The following is a 25,368-nucleotide window of genomic DNA, read 5'->3' as shown; positions in this document are numbered from 1 at the left end:
GAGTTGGCTCAGCAGTTAAAGGCACTTGCTTGCAAAGCCTGCCACTGGGATTCAGTTCCCCATTATTCACATAAAGCTAAATGCACAAAGTGGCATGTGTCTAGAATTCATATGTAGCAACAGGAGGCCCTTACCCACACCCACACTCACTCTCATAAATTACAGTTTTCTTAAAACATGTGAGGAAGACACCCAGCGTCAACCTCTGACATCCACAAGTGTACATGTGTGCAAAAACACACAACACATGCATGCATAAGGAAAGTAGAATAACAGTGACCAGGAATGTTCCTCTGTTCTAATAACTGTGTTAAGCATGTTACTTTCTTTCATTTAATCCTCAACAGAGCTTTAGAAGTTAAACTCTTCATTGTTCATACTTTACAAAGGAGGAGTTTGTGGGCCAGGAAAATAAGTCACTTGGCCAAAGTTACTGCCTTCTCATTATATTCAGAATAAGAGGCAAAAATGAGGCGCTGGGGAATATGGCCCAGTGGTAGAGCACTGGCTTAGTATGCATGGCCCTGCATTCTATGCCCATCTCTCTCTCTCTCATGCGCGCGCGCGCGCGCGACACACACACACACACACACACGACTCAGGGTCTTCGGACTGGCTGCTTGCTCTACCTAAAATGCTCTCACATGATTGCCTCTGACTTGATTTCCAGGTCTTAGCCTGAATATCTCATCTTTTTTTTTTTCTTTTTTTGAGGTAAGGTCTCACTCTAGCCCAGGCTGACCTGGAAGTCACTATGCTGTTTCAGGGTGGCCTTGAACTCACAGCGATCCTCTTACCTCTGCCTCCTGAGTGCTGGGATTGATTAAAGGCATGCGCCACCACGCCTGCTTCTTATCTTTTTGTTGTCCAGTCAAAATTGTTTCCCAGTCCTACCACCAGTAGGATAATCTGTATTAGGGGTTGGGGAGGTAGAACTCAGGGTCTTGTGTATATTAGGCAGGGGCTTTCCCAATGACCTGCACCCCCAGGGTGGTTGTAAAATCTTTGCATTGACTTAATTGCTGTCTGACTTTTCCTGTTTCATCTTGCTTGTTTGCTGTCTGTCTTTTCTATATTTGGGTTATTAGAACAGGGACCATGTCGTGTTGTGTTCAGTATCACCAGCAAGTAGAGTGGAGGTGGCCCATAGAAAGGCTCATTATGCGTTCAATAAGAAGCAAGATTTGGGGTGGAGAGATGACTCAGTGGTTATAGGCACTTCTCTTCAGCTTGACTGCCTGGGTTCGAGTCCTCAGTACCCATGTAAAGCCAGATATACCAAGAGGCACATACAACTGGGGTTTCTTTGCAATGGCTGGACGCCTTGGTGTGCCCATTTTCTCTCTCTCTCATTTTCTCTCTGCTTGCACATAAATCAATGTGTTTTTCAAAAGTAGGCTTATTTTCCTTTCATTTGGATGTTTTGCATGTTTTAAATTCAAACACAACCAATGTTTCAGTGTGTTTGTGCAAGAGTCCTGAGCACACAGCCAGTGCCAAGTCAAATCTCAAAGAAAAGTTCCTCACAGCATTTTTCTTTCAAAGTTGGGTCTTAGCAGGTCTTGACATGCTTAAAAAGTATTGAAGAAATCCAAAGACATCTACTAATATAACTTATATCTGCTTATATTTCTTATATTAGAAATTTGCACAGTTGATTCAGCTGAGAAAACATTTTTCAAATTATACATGAACATAGTAATGTTTTTTATTTTTTGTAACAAGGTCTCACTTTAGCCCAGGCTGACCTGGAACTTACTCTGTATGTCAGGATAGCCTTGAACTCACAATGACCCTCCTACTTCAGTCTCCCCCAGTGCTGGGATAATAGACTTGAGCCAACAATGCCTGGTGTAACATTTCAAATGAAAAATAACTGTTTTTCACAAAGAAAAAAAAATTAGTGACATGTGGCACTGTTTTATAGTCGTGCACATGACTTTAAGACCTGGCTGAAGGGAAGACTGACAAAACACATCTGTGTGTTTGCCTTTGTCTGCCATGACTTGCTTTACAGCTTTTGGAAACTCCAATATACACATGTGGCAGACCAAGCAAAGAGGAAAATAGTGCCTTGATTGTATTATGAAAGTACACTGGCTGGAGAGATGGCTTAGCGATTAAGCACTTGCCTGCAAAGCCAAAGGACAGAGGTTCAATTCCCCAGGATCCATGTAAGCCAGATATACAGGGTGGTGCATGTGTCTGGAGTTTGTTTGCAGGGCTGAAGGCCCTGGTGCCCCCATTCTGTCTGTCTATTTCTTTCTCTCTCTCTCAAATAAATAAAATTAAATTAAAAATTAAAAAATACATATTTTAAAAAGAAAATACACAGTGGTGTTACAAAGTTTGGCTGAAAGAGTCTTGGGAACCCCACAGAGCCACCATGAGCTAGATGGTAATTTGAAATGCTGGGTGTGGCTTGGAAGGCTTGAGAAAGGGAGAAGCTGAGAGCTTCGTGGCAGGGAGCAAGGGAATGTCCTTATGTTTGGATCTTCTTTCCTGTCTTCTGTGGACCATAAATGCTTTTGAGCTGTTATGATAAAACAAAATTGCTTGCCAGCTAAGACTCCCCATAAGAGCTTGGAAGCCAGTGGTACCCGTCTTGGTTCATCTTTTTCTGCTAACATTATACCACCAGCACAGTTCTGCTGTGGGGGTCAGTCCAGCTCTGAGAACAGCAGCTTCCAGTGCAACTCTGTTGGCTGCTGTGACTCTACCATCTTTCCTCTGTTCTTCTTGGAGCTTTTGGCCTCAGATGAAGTCACATCCTACCATCCAAATTAGATGGCCTTGGCTGGAGGTGGGGTTGAGCAGTAGCATGGTTGTCTAGTATGCATGAGGTGCTGGCTTTCATCCCAGCACTGGGGAAGGGGAAAAAAAATCCAGTCAACCTCAACTTGACGCTTTATTGCTGTTGGGTTCTGTCACAGTTGATGTTACAGGAACCAAGGTGGAAACTGTTAATAATATACACTGGCCTGCTTAAATGTTCGAGGGTGAATGATTACAGTGCAGGCCTCTAGGCAGTATTTTGTGTGTGCTAGGGTTGATTTTTCACTGTGAAGGTAAATGGGCCTTAAAATACCCATGAAGGGCTTGGTCACCAGGAAATGAATGGTGCTCTGGTCTACAGAGAGGGAAGGAGCTCTTGAAAAAGAAAATCTCATTTAAGGTTCAGTCGTAGGTGGACCCTATCCTCCCACACCCTGACCCATTACTGAAAGTCAGATTGTTAAGCTCCAGTGGCCAGATGCTTTCATCTTCATTAACTTTAAACAAAGTCTCATTCTGTAACTTAGGCTAACCTGTTACTCATTATGTAGTCCAGGCTAGCCTTGAATTCACAGCAACCCTCCTTTCTTAGTTGCCCGAGTACTGATATGACAATTATGCCTAGTTTAAGTGATCACATGTTCCATATGGGCAAAAGTGAATGAAACTTTCAAGATCCAAAAGTGAATGTTCTTGTTTCATCTTGTTCAGAGACATGAAATAGAGCCCTTACTAAGCGCCAGGTTTTTATTAAGCTTACATCTGTGGTTTTGAGGTCCGTTAGCTAGTAGAGTTAGCCTCCTTCCTCTTGCATCATATCTGTCCATTCTTAAGAATTTGGTGACAAGTGACACCTGTGAGACTTCAGTTAATTTCTTGGTTAACAGAAGTGTTCTAATTTAGTCCCAGTTTCAGGAGTTCCTAACTTTTAAATTCTGATTTGTGTGTGTAGGCGAAAGTTAATGTTTTTTAATGGAAAAGGAATAAGATGCCATCTTTTAAGTGTGTGCAGGAGAAATAATAGATGAGGAAAATTACAATAAATGAGTTTTTTTGACACAATCAAAGTTTTCAGAAAAAGAAATATAAAACCTATTTTGAACTGTTTAAAATTAAAAGAACATTTTTTTTTTTTTTCAGAGAGACTGTGCTTCAGAAGAGGTTGGCTCTAAATAATTGAATTACCATTTCTTTGAAGAGTTCTCACCACCCCTCCTGGCAGGAGAGCTGGTTTGATGTGGGAAGAAGAGGCAGTGGAGTTTTGGGTTGGCTCTCTAGGGTGTGGTGAATTTGGGAACCACAAAGCAACAGTACCTAGGACGGGCTGTTCTCGTATTAGATCCCCCCAGGAGTCAGAGGATTTAAATGTTTCTGTGGCTATATTTCTTCCAGTGATTTCATAGCAGAAATGCATTTCAAGTAAAGGAATCAAATGTGAAGGTCAGAGTTGGAATTTTTTTTTTGAGGTATCAAGAGGAGCTTTTGGGGAGATGGTCCAGTTGTTAAAGGCATTTGCTTGCAAAGCTTGCCATCCTAGGTTCAATTCCCCAGCTGTCCCTGTAAAGCTGGACAGGAAGAGATCTTGGTGCGTTCCTATCATGTGAAAATGAATAAATGCAAATTTCTTATAAAAGACCTGTTCAGAAACACAAATGCAGATGGCTGGGGATTTTGCTAAGTGGTAGAACACTTGGCTAGCATACTCAACATCCTGGGGTTAGCTCCCCAGCACTACAAAAAAATTAAAGCAAAAATAAACCCACAAAACCGAGCACTTAATCTAGCCAGGTATGATGCTTGAGTCATTTATATGGATTATTTTGCTTATGTCTCAAAGTAACCCTCACACACATCCTTCTTTACATATAAGGGAGCTGAGATTCAGAGCTGTGCCTTGTTGCCTAAGTACACACAACTGTAAGTCTCAGCAGTTGATCTGAGTCTGCATTTCCAAGTATACACATTGGACATATGGAGGGGATGGTCAGGGAGTCGGAACGTTAGGGTATTAGTTACTTTCTTGTTGGCTGTCAACAGATACCTGACCAGAAGCAATTTATGGAAGAAGTGTTTAATTTGACTTATAATTTTGAGGGAAGTTTCATGGTGGGGTTGGCTTGGAGGCAGGAGCATGAAGCAGGAAGGGAACATTGTACATTTGAACTATAAGCAGCTTTCTAGGAATAAAAGTGACTTTGTTCCTTGTTCCTGTGTTTTTCATAGAAATTAAAAAAGGCCAGGAGGCCTGTGTTCTGTATCTTCATCCATCACTGTAAACTTGGCTTTGTTATAGAAAACAGTTACCTAGAAACCTGTATCTGTTCATTTGGGCCACTGGTAACACCACAGTGCCATTGACCTCGAACAGGACTGCTTGCTGTGTTCCAGGCACTGGGGGTTCCGTAGCCATAAAGGTGATGGTGGTCCTTGGTCTCATGGCTATGTGGTGAGGCAGGTCATTAAGCCAGTGAGTAGGTGATGGGAGACCAGAGCAGTGGGTCTTAGGAAGGTGATGGGATCTGTATGCAGATGTATGTGAGGGATGTATAAGCCAGGTTTGGAAAGCAGAGAGGGCTTCCTGAGGTGATAACATTACCAGACTAGGGCTCCAGAGGTGTACAGTTAACTACATAAGTGGTGTGGGGAAAGGAGTCAGGGGAGCAGGGACAGCATGTTGGCCTGGGAAATGTTTACTAGAGCTCAGAATTGAGGAGGGAGAGCAGATAGGGTTTGGAATAGGGTTTTAGTATGGGTACATTTTGATTCTTCTTTGAGACAGGGTCTCTTTGTAACCCAGGCTATCCTCAAACCTCCTGAGTAGCTGGGACTACAGGTATGGGCTTTGCACATGGAATTTAGAAGGTTGTAAGCTGGGGAAGACATAGTCTGATAAATGTTTTTAAAAGACCTCACTGACTGTAGGAATAGATGCAAGGGGAAACTGACTGCTTCTGAAAAGTGCGTAGAAAGGTTTGCAGAAGTGCCCAAATCACAGCCCAGGAAAGCTATGAATAAGGCCACACACAAAATCATAAAATAACTTAAAACATCGTGTTTTTTTGTGAGTGGGATTTTGTTTTGTAACTTGGCTGCATAGTTTTTGAGCATGAGCTTTGTAGATGACAGCATTGTTTCACAATGTCAGCAGGTTGGACACCCCTGCAGGAGTCTAGTTATGACATGACACTGGCTAGTGGAAGCGAGGTAGACTTGAAATGAATTGAAGGGCTCAGTATCATTAAAGTTTAAAATCAGTGACACTTGATGTCTACTTCCAGCTCTTATTTGACAGATATTTTCTGAGAAACAACTATATTCTAGGCATTGGTGTCGGGAATTCAGTTGTGTACAAAGTAGAGCTGTAGAATGTGGTGTCAGACATCTCAAAAAGAATGTGAACTTGTACCTGAGATGTGAGCTGGGAAGGAGAGATCTCTGGGGGCCGAGCTTGCTCCAGTTACACAAGTGGGGTTTGTCCTCATTCAGAAGGTGGAGTTTGGATTTCCTGGTGGAAATAATCATTGAACTGAAATCTGAAGGTCTTGCTTTCACTAAGGGGCATCCTGGGGAGAGCAGGAAGTGGTGACTCTGACCTGTGGGTGGGGAGTGAGGGCTGTAGACTGGGCAGCAAGGACCTGAACCCCTAGAAGCCATTGGCCATGGCAATATCCATTGTGGCACGAGTGGTGGTGCCTGGAGACCCAGGGAGGTGTTGGGGAGGTGGAGAGCAGCACATGTCTTACACGCCTGGCCTCTGGCTTCTGTCCGAGACCTTTGCATCTGTGCATTTGTACTTTCTTCTTAGGAGTGGAATCAAAAGTCTTTTTTTCTTAACCCATTCCCTGGGAAAGGGTTGCCCAGGCAGTGGGTGGTGATCACCTGTAGCCAGCTGCTGTGTAAGTGTTCAGGAGCCCCTCCCTGGGCAGCCCTCGGGCCCCCTCCTCTCGTCTGCCCCGGGCCAGCCGCTCTGGAAGAATCCTGCTCTAGCAGGTGTTTGCCACCAGAGTGGCAGTGGCTGGCAGCTGCTGTGCTTCAGCCATGGCCCTTGCGCAGTGGTGGCACTGCTCATGTGGGGCGCTTTCTAGTGCTCAGGGCGTCCTGTGGTGGCCTCTTGCAATGGCCTGCTCCTGTGGTGGGGGTGCACATTTTTGTCCCCAGTGTACAGCAGGGACAGCGAGGCTTAGGGAAGTTCTGACACTTGTTTGAGTGAAATGGGGTGTTATGGGTTTAGGAAAGTCCTTGACCCCCAAGGCCTGGGTTTGCATTTGCATTTAGCCAAAGCACTGGGCAAGCCACACTGAGAAGGATAACTATTAAATTATAGTATGTACTCAGGGAAGTATACAGAACGGAGGGAAGGAAATTGAATACACTCATGTGGCCTGAGAGCCCACATGGTATGCCTGAAAAAACCCTGGAGAGGAGAGAAAAGAAAGTACAGAGAGCTCCTGTCATGGGGAGAGGGAGGGGTAAAGAGCCTATGTGAGAAGTAGGGGTTAGGGGGTCCTCCCCTCATCTTAAAGTCAGGATGAGATGAGGAGAAACTCGCCAGAAGCTGGAGGTTCATGCGTGGTCAGGCAGCCCAGAATGCTTGCCCTTTGCGCATAAATGTATCCATAACCTTATCGTGGTGGGCCCTATCTTGTGGCTCAGTGAGCCAGAGTGAGGGCTGACTGGGCCAGGCTGGGGGCTGTCTCAGGAAGAGGCTGTCCATGATGCCAAGTTCTGGGAGCTGAACTTGGCCAACCATGATGTTAGGACTAAATCCTAGGAAAGAAGAGATCCCTTCCAGGAGGTGCCCAGGTTGTTGTAGAAAACAGATCTAAGGAAGAGATAGGTCAGATCATACTGCGAGCTCTAGCAAAGTGGAGACTTCCAGGATACTTTCCGGGGCCCAGTCACCCTAACTGCCTAACAAAGCTACCTGACTCCCTCTCATGCATACACGGGGTTAGTGGCAGGGCTGGGATAAGGGTTGCTCTTTATGCCACTCTGTGTCAGGAGGGGAGGAGGGTGCTAGAGCTTTGTGAAGTAGGAGCAGCTAGTGTTTTGAAGGACAAAGACAGCTGAGTAGTGTTAGAATTTGTACTTGGGTTAGAGTTACTGAGGCAAATGGTTTCTGGTAGCAGGTAAATGAGAGACAAGAGGGAAAGATAGAGAGCAAGGAAAAAAGGGGAGAGAGGAGTACCCACACGAGGGAGAGAGCAAGAAGGAGAGAAAGAACGGGCCGGAGGAAAGGTTTTATGGGAAGAGGAGGGACATTGCTCTGAGAGAGAGGGACTTTGGGTGATGGAGGTAAGGCAAGGGGCTGGGGAAGTGGCATCCTCCTTCTCAGCCCAGAGGCGTCCTCACTTACCGTACCAGGAGGTGGTTTCAGAATCTCTGACCTGGCCTCAGCTTGTTCATGTGGGAGTGGGGAGAGAGCTGTGGAACTCTCACAAGTAGTGAAATTTCTCAGAAGCAGCTCTTGTTCTGGGTCAACAGTAAGCACATAGGAAAGAAGTAATTTTTCTAGCTCCCTTCTTTTTTTTTCTTAATTTTTATTTATTTATTTATTTGAGAGTGACAGACATAGAGAGAAAGACAGATAGAGGGAGAGAGAGCGAATGGGTGCGCCAGGGCTTCCAGCCTCTGCAAACGAACTCCAGATGTGTGCGCCCCCTTGTGCATCTGGCTAACGTGGGACCTGGGGAACTGAGCCTCGAGCTGGGGTCCTTAGGCTTCACAGGCAAGCACTTAACCGCTAAGCCATCTCTCCAGCCCTCCAGCTCCCTTTTTAAGCAGGAGTTAAGACCCTCCAGAGAGGACTATGGTGGGATTCCAGCACAGGGCAAGACATGGTATTACACGGTTCCTGCCAACACATATCTTGTGATTGTCCTACGAATCTGTGGTTGGAAACTGAGAGTAATTCTGTGTGTTTCATCTTTTCCTGATGGGGATTAGGGAAGATTTTCTTCCCCTAAACTAAAATATACCATCACAGGTCATATAGGAGGTCATTTATTATATAACACCCAGCTAACTTTAAAAAATGTATTTATTTTTATTAGATATGGACATATTGGTATATAAACAACACATGTTAGTACCATACTTTCCCTCCTCCCTGCCCCTTTTCTGAATAGGCCCTCCTCACTGGGGATGCAGGTCAACCTCAGGGGATTGTGGGTTATGCATTGTGAGGGCAACAGTCAGTTATGGGGGAGAGGCACTGTCTCTGTGCAAAATGTCCCAACATGTGGCTCTAACAATCTTTCTGCCCCATCTTCCACAAGATTTCCTGAGCCATGCTGGGAACATTTTAAGTCTGCTTCAGTGATGGTCACTCAGGAGCCTCTGGATCTCTGGTTTGGTAGGTGTTGAGTGTTCACAGTGTCTATCTTCATCATCCTTGTGCTGATATCAGATTCACTAAGAAAGCAGCACTCTTGCTCATTTCCCCAATTCCTCTGTGGTTTCAGCTGGGGCCGGAGTGAAGTGGGCTAGGTCATTTATCTCCTCAGATCCCATTTCCATCTGAAAAAGAGAAGCAGATTCTCCAGAAAGTGAAATCAGCACCGGTTAAATGGGATAGCCATTATTAATTTAGAGAGAATTTCAAGGGCATAGACCCTCTTATAGGCCAAGGTTATTGGGAGCTTGACAATGGAAAGCAAAATCATTATCTGGATATGGTTCTGACTTGTTTTCCAGTTCCAGATATGGTTTCCTTTCCAATGAACGTGTCCAATGATTGTTGGCCAATCCAAGAGCAGTTGGTTACCCACCATGGCTGTGTGCCACTGCTGCACTTGTGTGACCATCACATCAGGTTGTTTGCTTCTGAGTCGCTTAGACTTTGAGTTGCTTGGACAAATGTTGGCCACTTTCCCCCAGTAGCTCATGTAACGCCTTCCAGCACTAGATGGGCTAGTTGTCTGGAGACTGGCTCTCCTCTGGATTCCAACCAGGTCTCTCCATGGTCTGTGCAGATACCAGCTGACTTTTTATATAGAAGATCATTTCCTTTATGGAGTGTAAAAACTCTAGAACCTTCCAGAATTATTCTTTTACTGAAGAATATTACAAATAGTCAACAGGGAACAATGCAAGCATGTCACCTGCTCTACTAAGCACTTTCCAGCCATGAACTCATCTCTTCCTGATGTCTCCATTGTGCAGATGGGGAAATGAAGGTTTATATGGGCTAACTGAAAGAGCTTGGGACAGAGCTTAGCCAGGGTGGAACTGTGAGGCTAACCACTAAGCTTGCTGGCCTATATGTCAGATGGAGTTGGTTGGTATACCGCCCTGAGTGTCCCTATGGTGCTGAAGTTGCACAGTTATGTAGCTTTGAAGCAGGTTAGTGCCCATTTCTCTTGGTAGTGATCCCTGGCCATTGTGTGAGGGGCACTAGGAGCCCTGAGTGCAGCTCTTAGGAGCCTGCAGAAACAAGTGATCAGATAAAGAGGCCTGCCGCTCTCCCACCCTGCTCTGAACAATAGGAATTCCTCCTGAAGATTGTTCCCAGGCCCACTTCCCTGTTCCAGCCCTAGAGGCCAGGTCTCTAAACTTTTCTTCAGGCCTCTGGTTTTCCTTTCAAAACATCACTGATAATTGCTCTAGGCCTCTCCTTCTAGCCCTCTCCTTCCTCTAGTTCATTAAAGGTAGGCTAGGAGAGACCTCTAGAGGCTTCCAGCCAGGACTGGATCCCTTGTGCCTGTGATGAGGGGATCACTATCCCATGTGCTCTGCTTTCTTTCCATTGGGACCCCTGGCAGAGTGCCCAGTTGAGGATTACTTATTTGTGGTGAGTAACTTGGCTTTTGTTTTCAGGGGCGATTTAAAATGTGGCAAAAGGTTATTTGCTCAGTTATCTTGTCTACTTAATAAGCATTTGGTGAGAAAGAAGGTGCTTTTCTTTGTGACTTATAAAAAGTGGCATGGCTAAGGTTGAACTATGAAGAAACAGAGTTGCACATAAAGAAGCAAACAGCTCTTTCCACCTTTCTAACTAGACAGTAGAAACAGTTAACATTAATGGTCCACTTAAGAGTTCTATAGATCTGAGTTATAACTGCCCCAGCCTCTGCTTAGCTAATTATCTATTACTTGAACATGTTAACAAACTCACTGTACCTTAGTTTACCCTACAACAGAATGGGGGTGTTACCTGTCTCATGATGTGCCTCATGTCATATGGATTCCAAAGAAGAATATTTGTTAAGTCCTTAGCATAGCGGTGAGCATGATGGTTCTTGACAAGGATTAGCTGTTAAGAGTAGTAACAGAACTGATGTTGTCTACAGTCTTACCACCTGCATGCACCTGATCTCATCTGAACTCAGCTCAGCAGGGTTGGGCTTGGTACGTAAGTACCTGGATGGGAGAAATGAGATTAAGGCAGAATCTAGCTTTAGAAATGTAGTGCTCAAGCATCCATTGAGATTATTAGCTACAGTCATGTTGGTGACAACATGGTTTGCCATCCTAGAACATTGGGCTGTATCTGCTGCTTTGCAGGGAAAGGAACCTTTTGATTCTATACTCAGAAGGGTGCACAAATTCACGTTGCTGTTTTCTGGTCAGGTCTCTACTAGAGATAAGTGCCCTTTGGAAGGACGAGCCTGAGAGTGTTAGTAACCCTGACAAGGGCCTAGTTGTCTTCCCTAAGCACCTGCTCTACTTTCAGAGACTCCTGTTGTCCCACTGGGAGACCAGTGTGTACAGACACAGGTTTGTTTTTGACTTAGAATTTAAACAAATTGTTTTCCAGTAATTAGTCCTCGGGCTGGGGGTATAGCTCAGTGATAGAGCACTGGCCTCACATGTGCAGGGGCTTAGGTTGTGTTTGTGTGCTAATAACAAAAAAAAAAAAATCATTTGTGTTTTTATTATACATAATAGCCTGTCCTAACTTGGGTTGGGGAACTAGCTCAGGGGTAGAGTACTGGGCCTGCATGCACCAGGCTCTGGCTGTGATCCCTAGCAATAAACAAAGGACCAGATGTGGTAATTCATACTTTAGTCTTAATGCTGAGGAAGGAGGAGCTGGAGTTCAAGGCCATCCCAGGCTACATGAGATGCTGTCCCAAAATAAGAGAGAGGGCTGAGGCTTAGTGGTTAAGGTGCTTGCCTGCAAGGACCCAGGTTTGATTCCCCAGGACCCACATAAGCCAGATGCACAAGGTGGCATATGTGTCTGGAGTGGGTTTGCTGTTGCTTGAGGCCCTGGTGCACCCATTCTTTATCTGCTTCCCTCTCTCTCTCAAATACATAACTAAAAAGTATTTTAGAAACCAAGAGAGGTAATAGCATTCTAGAAGGATACTCCTTTTTGACAAAGCTTTTAAATATAAGCTCAAGAGGAAAATACTCATTCTCCTTGGTTTCACTTTGTGGATGTTGTTTAGAACATTGGTTCACCTCTACGTAGAACACAGGAAGAAATGACATAGTGACTGACAAGATTCCAGAGCAGTGCTTGGCAAACTGTCTGTCTGCACACTGTTTGTGTCTTTCCTTAGCCCTAGAGATGTAGGCTCCTTGTTGGAGAATTGGTTGTGTGTTCTCGGTTGCTGTTTCCTCTATAGTATAAAGTTTGTGTTCACATGAAACTCTCTTCTCTTGCAATGTTTGGCGTATGGCGGCTGGGTTGGTCCCTGCAGCTGCTCACCAGCAGGGAAGGGAGCTTCTTTAATGGTTTACTCTCTGCAACGGTGTGAAGGGGCTTCCTGGGTTTTCCTGCTAGCAGTTCATTGCTGCCTGTTTCTTCCTAAAATGAAACTTGATACTGGGGGGCCTTTTAAAGGGGGAAAGGATAGTTTATCATGCTATTGTAACTCTTTGTTGTTTTTTGTTTTTTTGAGGTAGGGCTGACCTGCGATTCATTATGTAGTCTCGGTGGCCTTGAACCCACGGTGATCCACCTACCTCTGCCTCCTGTGTGCTGGGATTAAAGGCGTGCACCCCCACGCCCGGCACACTATTATAGTGCACTAAATGATTTTTGGGAGTTCCTTCCCAGACCAAATAGGTGGGAAAAGGTGTTTAGAAGGGTCTGGGTTTTGGGGAAACTTCCCTTTTGCTCTATCCATCTACACACCAGGTGCTGAGGATGTACTGGGAAACTCCTTGTAGCCCACACCAGAGCTCGGGCTTCTCACACAGCTGAGCCTGTTAAATACCAGTTAACGTCTTGTAGTTAGCTCCCAGTCCTCAGCATTTCTGGTCCTGATAAAAGATCTTTTACAAATCATGTCACTATTTTTTGTTGGGGTGTGTATGTGTGTGTGTTTAATGATTTCTGGGCTGTGCAGAGATTTTCTGGATTTTTGGGGAACCTTATTATTGGGGCCTGAATCACAGAGGCCTTTCTCCATTGGAAGTGCTTCTTGGTGAAGGAGGAGAAGGAAAGACATTTAAGCAGCATTTGGGTGAAGGGTCTTAAGAGGCTCTTGGTGCTTTCTGATATTTGTAAGCAGGTTCCTTTGATAAATGCATTTTGTTACTTTGATTCCTTGACCCAGGCTTCATGGCTTTACCAGACCCACGTTTTATACCAGGTGTTTCCTTCTGACTTAATGTTCCCTGAGGCAACTTGAATATGTTAATGTTTCTTAAGTCAGACTTTCCATCTCCTTGATCACCAGAGTGCTTGGCTAAGTTCCCTCTAGTTTGTGTAGTCCCAGTTTGTTATCCAGGGGTCCTCCACTTGGGTGTGGTTTTGTTGGAAACAAATGTTATTGTGGTTGGAATATCCTGGAATTAAATAATAAACGGGACCAAATATTGATGCATAGGTCTTCATTTGGCTCATGGAATTGTCTGCCTGTTGAATGCCTACTTAAACTTGACTTTTTTTTTTTTTTTTGGTTTTTCGAGTTAGGGTCTCCCTCTAGCCCAGGCTGACCTGGAATTCACTATGGAGTCTCAGAGTAGCCTCGAACTCATGGCAGTCCTTCTACTTCTGCCTCCTGAGTGCTGGTATTAAAGGCATGCGCCACCACGCCCAGCGCTAAACTTGACTTTTAAGAAAGGCACTTGGGAAAACTGAGCCGAGCAGGCCCTTAGTGACAGTATATCTTCCTCCACGCATTTCTTTTCTGTTAACAATGTTGCATATTTCACTTTGTCTAGGGTTTTCAAGAAAGACATGTCTGACAAAATGTCTAGTTTCCTACATACCGGAGACATTTGTTCTCTGTATGCGGAAGGATCGACAAACGGATTCATCAGCACATTGGGGTAAGAACATGCAACTTCTTATGTGACAAGATTTGTTTAAGACAGCATAACATGTGCTTAAAAATGTTTTTTGCAAGATAAGAATGTCACAATTTGACTGGGCTTTTCCAAGGAGAGTTGAAATCACAAGTAGCAAATCTCCTCTTCCCTCTTACGTAAGAACACTATTTGCTTTCAGTTTTAGAAGAACAAAGCTTCTGTAGGCTGGACGTGGTAGTGCACAACTTTAGTCCCACCACTTGGGAGGCAGAGGTAGGAGGATCACAGTGAGTTCGAGGCCAGTCTGAGACTTTCAGGTCAGCCTGTGGTAGAGAGAGATCCTACCTTGGAAAACCAAATAAACAAAAAAATCTCTTTGGCTAAGATTTTATTAATTTAGAATTTGTTATCATTCACTTTTCCTTCATATATAAGGGAGAGTGCTAAGAATATAATAGGGTATAAATTTAAAGATTAATACACATAAACCTAAAGAAGCACTTTTTAGCTTTGTAGTGGCCCCTCTTTTCAAGTAGACTTGTGCATAGACAAGCAAAGCCCAGAATGTCTGCATGCTTATCTCCCATGAAGCGGAACCTTTCCCACTTTAAATTGCCAAATATATTTGAAAGTTCCAAATTGCACAGGGTTCTGTAAATCAGAATTTTGTTCATTTGTGCTCTCTTTAGTCTTTACTCACCTTTAAGGGATATAAGCATGTTCCATCCTATGCTGTTTTAGTTGTTGTTTTCTCCCCTTCCCTCCTACTTCCATTGCCTAGGGGAGGAAGTGGAAAGTGAAATAGTCCCAGAAACTGAAAAGCAGAATGGAGAGCCAAGGATCATTCCAAAATATTCAGGAATGGTCTAGATTGCCTTTGAGTAGGAAGGAGTAGATAGACCCCGATGGCACTGTTGTGTTTAGCACAACCTGTTCTCAAATAAATGGAGGAGAGGTAGAGAGGGAGGCAGGCCAATAGCTTCTCCAGAAACCTTGTTCTTATAGCAGCCAGTGTGTTCCCTGTACTTATAGCTAGTATTGAAAGTGTGCTTAAAAGCATCTCCTTCAGGTTGTTTCACCTTCAAGGAGAACATTATTTCAGATCCAGGAATGTATAGTTTTGTGTTCTCACTGTATGAAGTTTTGCTTTTTAAAAGTCATTTATGACTTCTTTCTTCATGGGGCTTCTTTGTTATAGACCACCCCTAAACTATTTTATCTTCTGTGGCTCTAGGCAAACAGGCTTCCTGCTGCTTAGACTTCTCTGATGGCCCTTCTTGGTTGGAGCCTTCCTCTTTCTAACCCCCTATAGTTGAATGTGTCATCATCTTTATTTTTCAGCAATGACTACAGTAATATACAGCAGCGGTAAGCACTCTCCGAGCCCTGTGGGTGTTCACTGTATGCCAGGTGCTGTACTAAATCCTGTGCCCCCATCACCCCCTTAACCTCCACACATCCCTCCATGGTGAGCACTGCCATCGTCACTGGTGTGTCTCAGAGAGGTTCAATCACCTGCCCAAGTTTCATACCTCAAAAGACTTGGATCTCCAAGGCCAAAGGTCCGAACTCTTACCTGCTGCAGGGCAGCCTCTCTGTTCCGTCTTCCCTGTCTTCCCACAGCCCCGGTCTGGATGCCTCTCACACCCCAACCGCAACATTTGCCAATTTTTATTTTGGAGCACCTGACCCCACAGTCACCCTGGCTCACCTACAGTCAGATGCTGAGGCCCACTGAGCCCTGAAACCTTACTGCCTCCTTTCATGTCTTCCCTTTCTTCTAGAGCATCCACTTTTAGTACTATTTTATTAATAGTTTTTCTATATGTATATATTATATGTTGATCATAATCTCGTCCTGTTACTTTCTTTTGTGCCTCTCCCAACTCCTTAGATCATCTATTCTCATTATTACTATTGCTGTTGTTATTTGGAGGCAGTGTCTTGCTATATAGCCAGGTTGGCCTTGAACTCACAACCTTCCTGTCTCAGCTTCCCTAGCACAGAGATTGTAACTGTGCTCTACCCTGCCTAGAACCACTCTGAAAATTCTTAGAGGTACAAACTCTCTGCTCTGTTTTTATCAAGCATTATAAACAAGTGAATGACTATCCCCTACATAAAGTGAGGATGGCTGCTTTTTTAACTTTGGGTTTTAGTACTCATATAGATGGCTCCTTTATTCCCCCTTTTTTTTTAACCTGCACATGTTTGAGAATGGCTTATATAAAAATTGATTTTGAAAATTAAATTTGATTTTCCTTTTCTTATAATATGCTTAATTTATGAAACACCAATTGTGGATCCAGTGAGTAGAAGTCACTCTTCATGGGACTTGGTGTCTAGCCCCATCCTGTTTATGTACATGGGTGGTGGTCACTTCCAGTGGCTTTATGAATTCAAAAGGACCTTGGAGAGCCAGTGTGTATGTGTACACTGATCTGTGATATGCTTCTAATCACCTTTGGAGCTTGTTAAGAACAAAGGTTCTTGAATCTCCTTTGTACATACACATGGCAGAGGGGAGGGGTGACAGTATCCTGGAATATTTAAAAATAGAAAGTATCTATACATACCCTTTAGTTGAGAATCCTTGAAACTAACACTCTGGCTCTATAGATGAAGAAACTGAGACTAAAAGGAGTAAAATGGCCAACTCATATGCTGTTTGTAGGCGATATAGTGCTGTCTGCAATCTAGACTTGGGGTAGCCCTTCCTCCTCTCACTTTCTCTTTGCTAGAACTTGGTTAACTCAGCTCTAAGTTGCATTCTCGAGTGTGTGTATGTAGAGATCGAACCCAGGACCCTGTGTGTACTAGGCAAGTGCACTACAGTTGAGCTGTGTTCCCAGCTCTTGTATTAGATTCTGAACCCACTGTTGCAAATAGTAGGCTGGCTTTGGTTGCCTTGCTGTACATGTATGTACAGGGGCCCAGTGTACATGTGCACATTGTACTTCTGATTTTGGTAGCAAACCCTCCGATCATGACCACATGGGCCTTGAGATGCACAGTGAAGGCTGATGCTCTGAAATTAAAGGAGACAAACTGCTGTGGAGCTGCTCTGAACACTTTAATTCACTTGCCAGGTAGATGCGGAGCTGTGGTCTTGGATGTGGTCTGAGCTATAGGGCAGGGAGTGCGCCACTGCCTCATGGAGCGTGGCACCTCGCCTACCTGTAGGATAACCGGGGAGGCAAGGCAGGAAGTTCCTGGCAGGAAAGGCTTTGTGGGATACTGCTTGGTAAAGAAAAAATCAGGGCCTTAAAAGGCAGGCAGGCTTTAGGAGGCAAAGGAAAAGTTGGCAGGAGAGAGCAGTAATGCTCACCCCGGAGCATTAATGGTGCTCTGCATTTGGAATGAGAAGCAGCGTAGGCTAACGGAAGAAATTCCCAAATGTCATAGCATTGAGGCTGGGGCGATGCTCAGCAGGTAAGAACACTTGCTGCTGCACAGCATCAACACGTGAGTTCAACCCCCCCCCCCCGCATCCATGTGAAACAGCTGTGCATACTTGTAACCCCAGTGCTGGGAGGTGTGGAGACAGGAGGCTTGCTGTCTCTCCCTTGTCAGCCAGTCTAATGAAAAACAGGCAGCTCCAGGTTCCATGGGATACTCTGTCTCAGGGAAATAGGGTGGAGGAACATTAGAGGAGGACACCCAGTGTCTTTCTGTGGCCTCTGAATGCACCTGCACACACATGTGCATACACCACACATGCTACACACATCAAAAGGCTTTATTATACGTTAGCTGGGAGCAAGTTCCATGGTCACTTAGAAAATGAGCCAGCTCTACCCGTTTTAGGAACTTGGATAAGTCATGTAACTACACAGTGTCTCATGTTCCTCATCTGTTCAAAAGTATGGATATTTTTAGTGACTCTTCTAAAAGGAATTGTACAAGTTAGATTTGCTTTTAACAAAGTCAGAACTTAAATATGAGTCTTTGTGTAACTTGGGACTGATTATTGTAAATTTCTTTCTTTCTTTTTTTTTTTACTTTCTCCACTAATTGCTTTTGAAGCTCTAAATTCTTTCCTATTTAGTGCATTTGCATTGGGTCCCTGCCACCTGAAAACTCTCCCCTCTTCATCCTCCCACCTCTATTTCAGCTTTTCCAATAATTCCAACACAGCTTCCTCAGATAGCCTCAGGAACTGATGACTTCAGCTGTTTTGTCTCCCTTTCCTCTCAGGCTCCGTTTTCCTTATCAGCTGCTCTCAGGGCTTCTGCACTGCAGCCTGGAACACCCTAAGGGTTAGGGCTCACATTCACCTGCACATGCCAGGACTTAACACAGTGCCTAGTGCAAAGGTAGCACCTCTCTTACTGTGTTCGTCATGGTTCTCTAGAGCAATAGAACCAATGCAATGAATTGGTATTAAAAAGAGAATTTTTTGGATTCATTTATGGTGGTCCAATAATAGCTGTCTATAGGCTTGAGAGTCAAGGAACCCTGTAGCTGCTCAGTCCATGTGGCTGGATGACTCAGCTGTCCAAATCTAGCACTGCAGGCCTGGAAGATCCCAGGAGAGCCACTGGTTTACAATCCACATTGGAAGGCTGAGGAAACTTGGTTCCAGTGCCAACAACAGATAGCTGAACAGGAGAGATACACATACGAAAGAATGGGGGACAGGGGAGGCAGCCAGGTAAAAGGCACTCATCAGCAAGTAGCACAGGCAGACAGGTAGAAAAAGGGACTGTGTCCTCTCAGAGTTTCCTTATATATAACTCATCTCTGGGAGGGCTGCCCACTTTCCAGGAAGGACTTCCTACTTCAGGTTAATCCTTCTTGGAAGCAACCTCAGAGACCCACGAAGAGGAATGTCTCTAGATTCCTAATCTACTCAAGTTGACACCAGAATTCACCCTCACTCCTAGGTTTAGTGAAAATCATTGAGCCTTTGCTTTTCTTCCTGTGCCAGCAGTATTGCATGTTATAGGCAAATCTGTCATGAATGTGACTCAAGGAAAAGAACCCACAGGGAACAGTAGCTTAATGTATCCACTACAAACCTTGGGGTTTGGATTAGGTTTGACTCATCATAGAGATAACCTCTCTTGCAAACAGCTCATGGGCAGGAGAACATGGCAATTTTAGTTTTGCACTACAAAAGCCTGGCACAGTCAATTTTTGCTTAGATAAGCAAAAGGGTTTTATTTTCCTTGACTTGTTTGTATCTATCTTTTTTGCAGCCTGGTTGATGATCGATGTGTTGTGCAGCCAGAAGCTGGGGACCTTAACAATCCACCTAAGAAATTCAGAGGTAACGTGGTGGCCCTACTGGGGTGGCCACATTGACTTACTTGATAATTCATGAAGTGTATTGCTCTTTGTATGCGACCTTTCTTTTTCTTTTTTCATTTGTCAGCAATGTTAGGTCTATTTACCTAAGAACTTTTTAGAAAGTGTAATTTTAAGTCTAGGCTTTATAGCTTCCTGGAAAATGTGTAAGTAAATTCACTGTCAAGATTGGCCTAGTTGTTATTAGGGCCTCAGTTGTCCAATCAACTACTCATTGCCACTTGCTAATTCAGTTGAAAGCATGTCATTTGTGCAGGCTTATCTCCAAACTAATGGGATTCATGGAATCCATCATGAGGAACATTTGTTAATTCAGAAGATCTCAGGGTCCCTCTGGGAGCCATGATAATTCTTGAACACCTCAACTGGACAGAGGCATTCTTGGTTATTATTCTTGTGTTAGAGATAAAAGATACAGGCAGGGCAACCTTGCCAGCTTTGATGGGCCTCCTGTTCTTAGTGTTCTCTTCAAAAGGTAGCTTGGTTTATTGTGGAAGATGCTTGACATGGAGTTGGTGTCTTAAACATCAACATTTAGTTTTCTGTTTTGGTGGAGTTAGTGGATTTCAGCTATAGTGACCTTTTAGAATCATCTATGAAAGCTTTTAAATTAAATAGATGCTCAGGGCCAAAGAACAATTTGGAGGTTAGGCCTATTTTTTTTTTTTTTTTTTGAGGTAGGGTCTCACTCTAGCTCAGCCTGACCTGGAATTCACATTTACTCTGTAGTCTCAGGGTGGCCTTAAACTCATGGTGATCCTCTTACCTCTGCCTCCTAAGAGTGGAATTAAAGGCGTGTGCCACCATGCCTGGCTAGGCCTGGCTTTTTTATAAGGCTTCCCAAATAGATCCTGCATATAATGGGGTTGAAAACACATTGGGTTAGGATCAAAATCATGGGTTGAGACACAAAGGCTTAAATCTCATCATGAGATTATATCACAGAGTTATAAGTTCTTATTGCTGAGTGATTTGGAAACTTCTTGAGTTTTTTGGATGAAAGCTAAAGAAATTAGAATGAAGTAGAAGGCAGACATTCAGATGGAAAGGAGCCATTTGGAAGCAGTTTGGTGTTGAGCTGCATCTAGTTGGCGCAAGGGTATCAAGAGAATGTTTTCACCTAAGGGTGGGGGAGGGGGGAAGTGCTATTAAAAAATAAAACACCAAGGATTGTTGACATAGCTCTGACTCACAGAAACCTGAGGCAACAATCACTTTGCTGCATTTTTCTTCTTAATCCCTCCTCCATTCTTCTAAAACAGTTTCTGAACACAGATAATCATATTGTAGTCATTGAAAGACTTAATCTGCTCCACCACTGATTGATGGTGTCATTTACTGTACTGAAGGTTCTGCCAATGTTAGGGGGTAGGAGAGGTCATATCTCTACCCCAGGAAGGGGTTGATACATTCAGAGGTCAGCATTGGATTGGACTGTAGTGTCACAGCTGGAGAGAGATGTGAATAGGAACATGGTTCTCCAGTTTGGCCACGTAAGAAAATCACCTGGAGAATCTTCACCAATACCAATATCTGAGCTCTGCCCCAAACTCTTCTTATTTAGCTGGACATTGGGACTTTTTAGAGCTCCCTGCATGATTCTCTTGTGCAACTGTGGTTAAAAAATCACTGCTAATAATGCCTGAATTGTAAACTAACATCTTTATTGCCTAGGGAAGGGCTAATCTAAGCTTGGCTTTTGAACCTGGGGCTGAGTGGAGGGATGTGTGTTAAGAGCATGCTGATGGAAGCAGAATCTTCCATCCCAGCCTTGGGGTGTGGGAACTGAACCTGGAAGATAGTTTATTGTAATCCGATTGTACATAGTTAACCAATGGCTGTCAATTTCTGTTTAAAAAACTAAATTTCAACTGGGGATGGTAGAGCACACTTTTAATCCCAGCACTTAAGAGCCTGAGGTAAGAGGAATGGTATGAGTTTGAGGTCAGCCTGGAGCTACAGAGTAAGTTCCAGGTCAGCCTGGGCAAGAGTGAAACCCTACCTGGAGACCCCCCCCCCAAAAAAAAGACACCTTATTTTCATTTAAAAAAATATTTTTTTTTTTCTTATTTGAGAGAGGGCTAGGGAGAGAATGGGTGCACTGGGCCTCCAGCCATTGCAAATGAATCCCACATACATGTGCTATCTTGTGTATCTGGCTTATGTGAGTCCTAGGGAGTCGAACCTGGGTCCTTTGGCTTTGCTGGCAAGTGTCTTAACCACTAAGCCATCTCTCCAGCCCCCTTATTTTCATTTTTAATTCACAAAAATTATACATATTTATGATTTGAAATAGGTAGACATTCTGGAATGCTTGAATTGAGCTAATTAACCTATATGTTTCTTTGTTTTTTTTTTCTGTTATGAAAGCTCTTATCATTTATTCTGAAATTTTCAAGTGTATATTATATTTTTGTTAAATAGTATCACCTTGTTATACAGTGAAAAAGTTGAGTCTATTTCTCCCATCTAAGTGAGATTTGGTAGCCTTTGGCCAGCATCATCTCCAACTACCCATTTCTATTCCAGTGCCTGGTAACCCCTATTCTACTCTCTGCCTCTATGGGTTCAACTCCTCAAACTTCCACATATAGTGAAATCATGTAGTGTTTGTTTTTCTGTGCCAAGCTTGTTTGACTTTACATAATGTCTCCCAGGCTGTTATCACAAATGAGCCAGTGGGTGTTGAAATACAGGGTTAGGACATATTTAAATATGTTAAAGTAAATAAGATCACAGCAGAAGAAGTCAGAGGTATTTTTCTGACACAATGCTGAAAGCACCTCTTACTCAGATGGGTAGCTGGTGGATGCTGTGAGAAATCTGTTTTGAGATTAAAACAACAGTATAGGGGCTGGAGAGGTGGCTTAGTGGTTAAGCGCTTGCCTATGAAGCCTACGGTCCCTAGTGCAAGGCTCGATTCCCCAGGACCCACGTTAGCCAGATGTACAAGGGGGCCACTTGCATCTGGAGTTTGTTTGCAGTGGCTGGAGGCCCTGGCATGCCCGTTCTCTCTCTTCCTCTGTCTGCCTTTCTCTGTCTGTCTCTCTCAAATAAATAAATAAAAATTAAAAAACCAACAGTATAGTGGGAGGCCATTTGGAAAGAACCCACTCCTCTTATGGCCTAACACAGTTCTACAGGTGGTCACAGAACTATGACATGATTCTAGGCACTTCTAGGTTGTTAGCTGCCTTGTGTTTGTGGGAAAAATCTGGTTTGAAACAAAGTGCTTCAGGCTTTGTGGATGTAGGTCAGAACTTCCTAATCTCCAGGTGCTGAGCTACAGCCCCTGCACATAGATGAATAGCCTGGCAGATGGATCTGTTTGCAGGATGCTGCAGAGCAGGAGAACTCTCCACCATGGGATGTGGGCACCAAGTATTTGAAATTTTTTCAAAGCATCACTTCAGCTATGGTGCAGCCTACTTTAAGGAAAAAACAACAACTTATTTTTCTTTTTCTAAAATAAAAAAAAAAAAAAAGATCTCTCTTTTGGGAAGAAATTAATGCCTTTCCAAATATAAGTACATTTTGAAGTTAAAGTTGTTTTGATGTTTAGAAATTGTGTACAGGGCAGTTGGACCATTTTGAGGCATTTCTGGGTCCAGTTCTTTGCAGTGCCACTGCATTCTGCAGTTTAGCAAACATGGAAAAAGATACTGGCAGGTTGCCCAGTGGGATGATGGACCCTTTATGTGAGCAATCAGCAGGTTGCTTTGAGTCATTTGGGTTTGCTGTGCTTCCATTGTTTCCTTGCCAAGTGATTTCCCATATTGACAACCATCATTACCTGTTCTTCAGTAAATGGGAATTAGAAGTCTGGTTATGTGATGCTCCTCATGTCTTCTGACTTTGGGATTCTAAGTTTTGGAGTTTTTCCTGAAATTTGCAACTGTCTGGGTAATAACATGGGCCTTAGACCAACCTTCCTGGATTCAAATCTAAGTCCTGCAGATTCTTAACCTGTATGGCCCTAGCCAAATTATTTTACCTCCGAACTTTGGCATTCTTAACTATAATAATGTGTATTGAGAATTTAATTCCTGATGAGATTCTATCTGATGTGACAACATGGATGGATTTGGAAGATGTTATGGCAAGGGAAATAGCACAGTAACTGAAACAAGAACACTGCATGTCCTCACTCATGGGGAATCCTAAAAAGTTGATCCTGTACAAGTTGAGAGAGAATAGTAGTTACGTGGCACCAGAGAGAGGAGGAGAGGATATAGACATTGATAAAAGGGTACAAAGTTTGGAGAAATAAGTTCTGATGTGTTCTAGTGCACAGTAGATTAATGTTTTGTATGTTTCAAAATAACCAGAAGAGAGAATTTTGAACACTGTAGCTTGAAAAATGATAGAGGACTGAGAATATTGCCCAGTGGTAGAATGCTTCATTGCATACATGAGGAAACAACAAATAATCAATGTTTAAGGTAATAGATATGCTAATATAGATGTATGAATTTAAACATCAATAGTACCCCAGAATATGTACAAATATATGTATGGTTCAAAAATTAAAAATAAAGTGGCTCATGTTCAGGGAACCTGCCCCTTAGTTAAGTGCTCAGTGTGCCTTAGTCATTCTTGTCTTTTCATTCCCAGTACTTACCATAGAACCCAGTACTCATAAGTGGTAGTAGATGACCAGGAACTGTGTGTGAATCCTTTAAATACATGAGAATGATAAGTTGTTGCCTTTTTGTTTCTCAGTGTTTTGTGGGTAAGGTGTGCACATGGGTCCAAGGCCTAGATTTGAGGTCTTAAGTGACTTTAAGAGATTATGCAATTTTTCTGTGCTTGTTTCCCCACTTGTAGAACATGGGAGAAAGAATCCTTCCTTACAAAAATAATAGAATTGAAGCTAATGTAGGTAACAAGTCTAATAGAGTATCTAGGTCATGACAGATACTCAGTGACTAGTAGTTATTATCTTGTACAATAAATGTAAATGAGTTAAGCATCAAGCACACTTGATTTCCTCTGTTACCAGAAGCACATTTCCAAAATGGGTTGCTCTTTTTTTTGTGATTTTCTTGATTATATGTCCTGCTCCCAACTGTTTTTGGAAGAAAAGATTGGGTTGTACATCTGTTTTTTTTTTTTTTTTTTTTGTTGTTGTTGTTTTCTTCCTTCCGCTCCACCCCCACTGAGATAGGGTCTCATATTAGCCCAGGCTGACCTACCATTCACTATGTCGTTTGTCCCAGGCTGGCCTCAAACTTACAGTGAGCCCCCTGTAGCAGACAGCTTCAGATTCACTGAGATAAACTTCTAGACCAGGCAGTTATGGAGGAAGGGATTTATTGAAGCTTACAGATCCAGGGGAAGTTCCATAATGGCAGAAGAAGCTAGCCTGCCTTCACAGGACCAAGTGGAGAGAGAGAAGTACAAGGCAAAAAGCCACACAGCACAGCACAGCACAGCACACTTCAGAAACTCCAGCTAGGCACAATTTGCATATCTTTAGATTGAAACCTGAAACCCACCACCGTACCTTAAGGTCCACCCAGTAATATTGCCTCCAGCCAGGTGGCTACAGATGTATACTACAAACTAACAGCTGAATATATTGGGGGCCATCTATTCTATTCAAACCACCACACCCCCTACCTCTGCCTCCTGAGTGCTGAGATCAAAGGTGTACATCAACAAGCCTGGCTTGTTGGTTGCACACCTGTTTTACATAAGTCAAATGTTTTTCATCATTTGAATGAGTTTTGGGCTGTGTTGCTGTCCTCGTAGTAATGAAGAGAAGTAGCTGAGATCTAGAATAATTCTGGTACCTTGGTTCTTTTGAATGTGGTACTACTTGAAAGTGCCACTGTCCATAGAAGGGAAAGCAAACTCACCATGTTCTCTGACTTGTGTTGACTTTATCCATAATCTAGAAAGAACAAGGAAAGCAACATCAGATTAGAACCAGGATTAGAAACTTTGTGGTGAGTGAATTCCTTTCTCTGTATTATCTTTTGCTCATCCCCACCCCCAACAAGATGCTAAGTATAAAAGGCATCTTCTACAAAGAAAGGATGAAAACTGACAGTTAGTATCCATTTTGATTTC

The 25,368-nt window shown here is 43.4% G+C and overlaps 1 protein-coding gene across 16 annotated transcripts in view; it reads left to right on the top strand.

Moving 5' to 3' along the window:
• The window catches only part of Itpr1 (inositol 1,4,5-trisphosphate receptor type 1), a 380,520-nt gene that overhangs the window by 18,968 nt on the left and 336,184 nt on the right, over positions 1 to 25,368 (top strand). For 15 of the 16 annotated variants that reach the window (XM_045134269.1, XM_045134267.1, XM_045134260.1 and 12 more), the window contains exons 3-4: positions 13,897 to 14,004; positions 19,185 to 19,255. The exons of the other annotated variant lie outside the window; for it this stretch is intronic. In XM_045134269.1, coding sequence (XP_044990204.1) covers positions 13,913 to 14,004; positions 19,185 to 19,255 — 163 coding nt within the window. In that variant the 5' untranslated portion in view covers positions 13,897 to 13,912. The remainder of the gene's footprint in view (positions 1 to 13,896; positions 14,005 to 19,184; positions 19,256 to 25,368) is intronic. 16 annotated transcript variants of the gene reach the window in all.

This window comes from Jaculus jaculus, chromosome 14, assembly GCF_020740685.1.
Source record: "Jaculus jaculus isolate mJacJac1 chromosome 14, mJacJac1.mat.Y.cur, whole genome shotgun sequence".
In the NCBI taxonomy this organism is placed as follows: Eukaryota; Metazoa; Chordata; class Mammalia; order Rodentia; family Dipodidae; genus Jaculus; species Jaculus jaculus.
The sequence above is the reverse complement of the archived record's forward strand: the minus strand, read 5'-3'. Positions and strand labels throughout refer to the sequence as shown.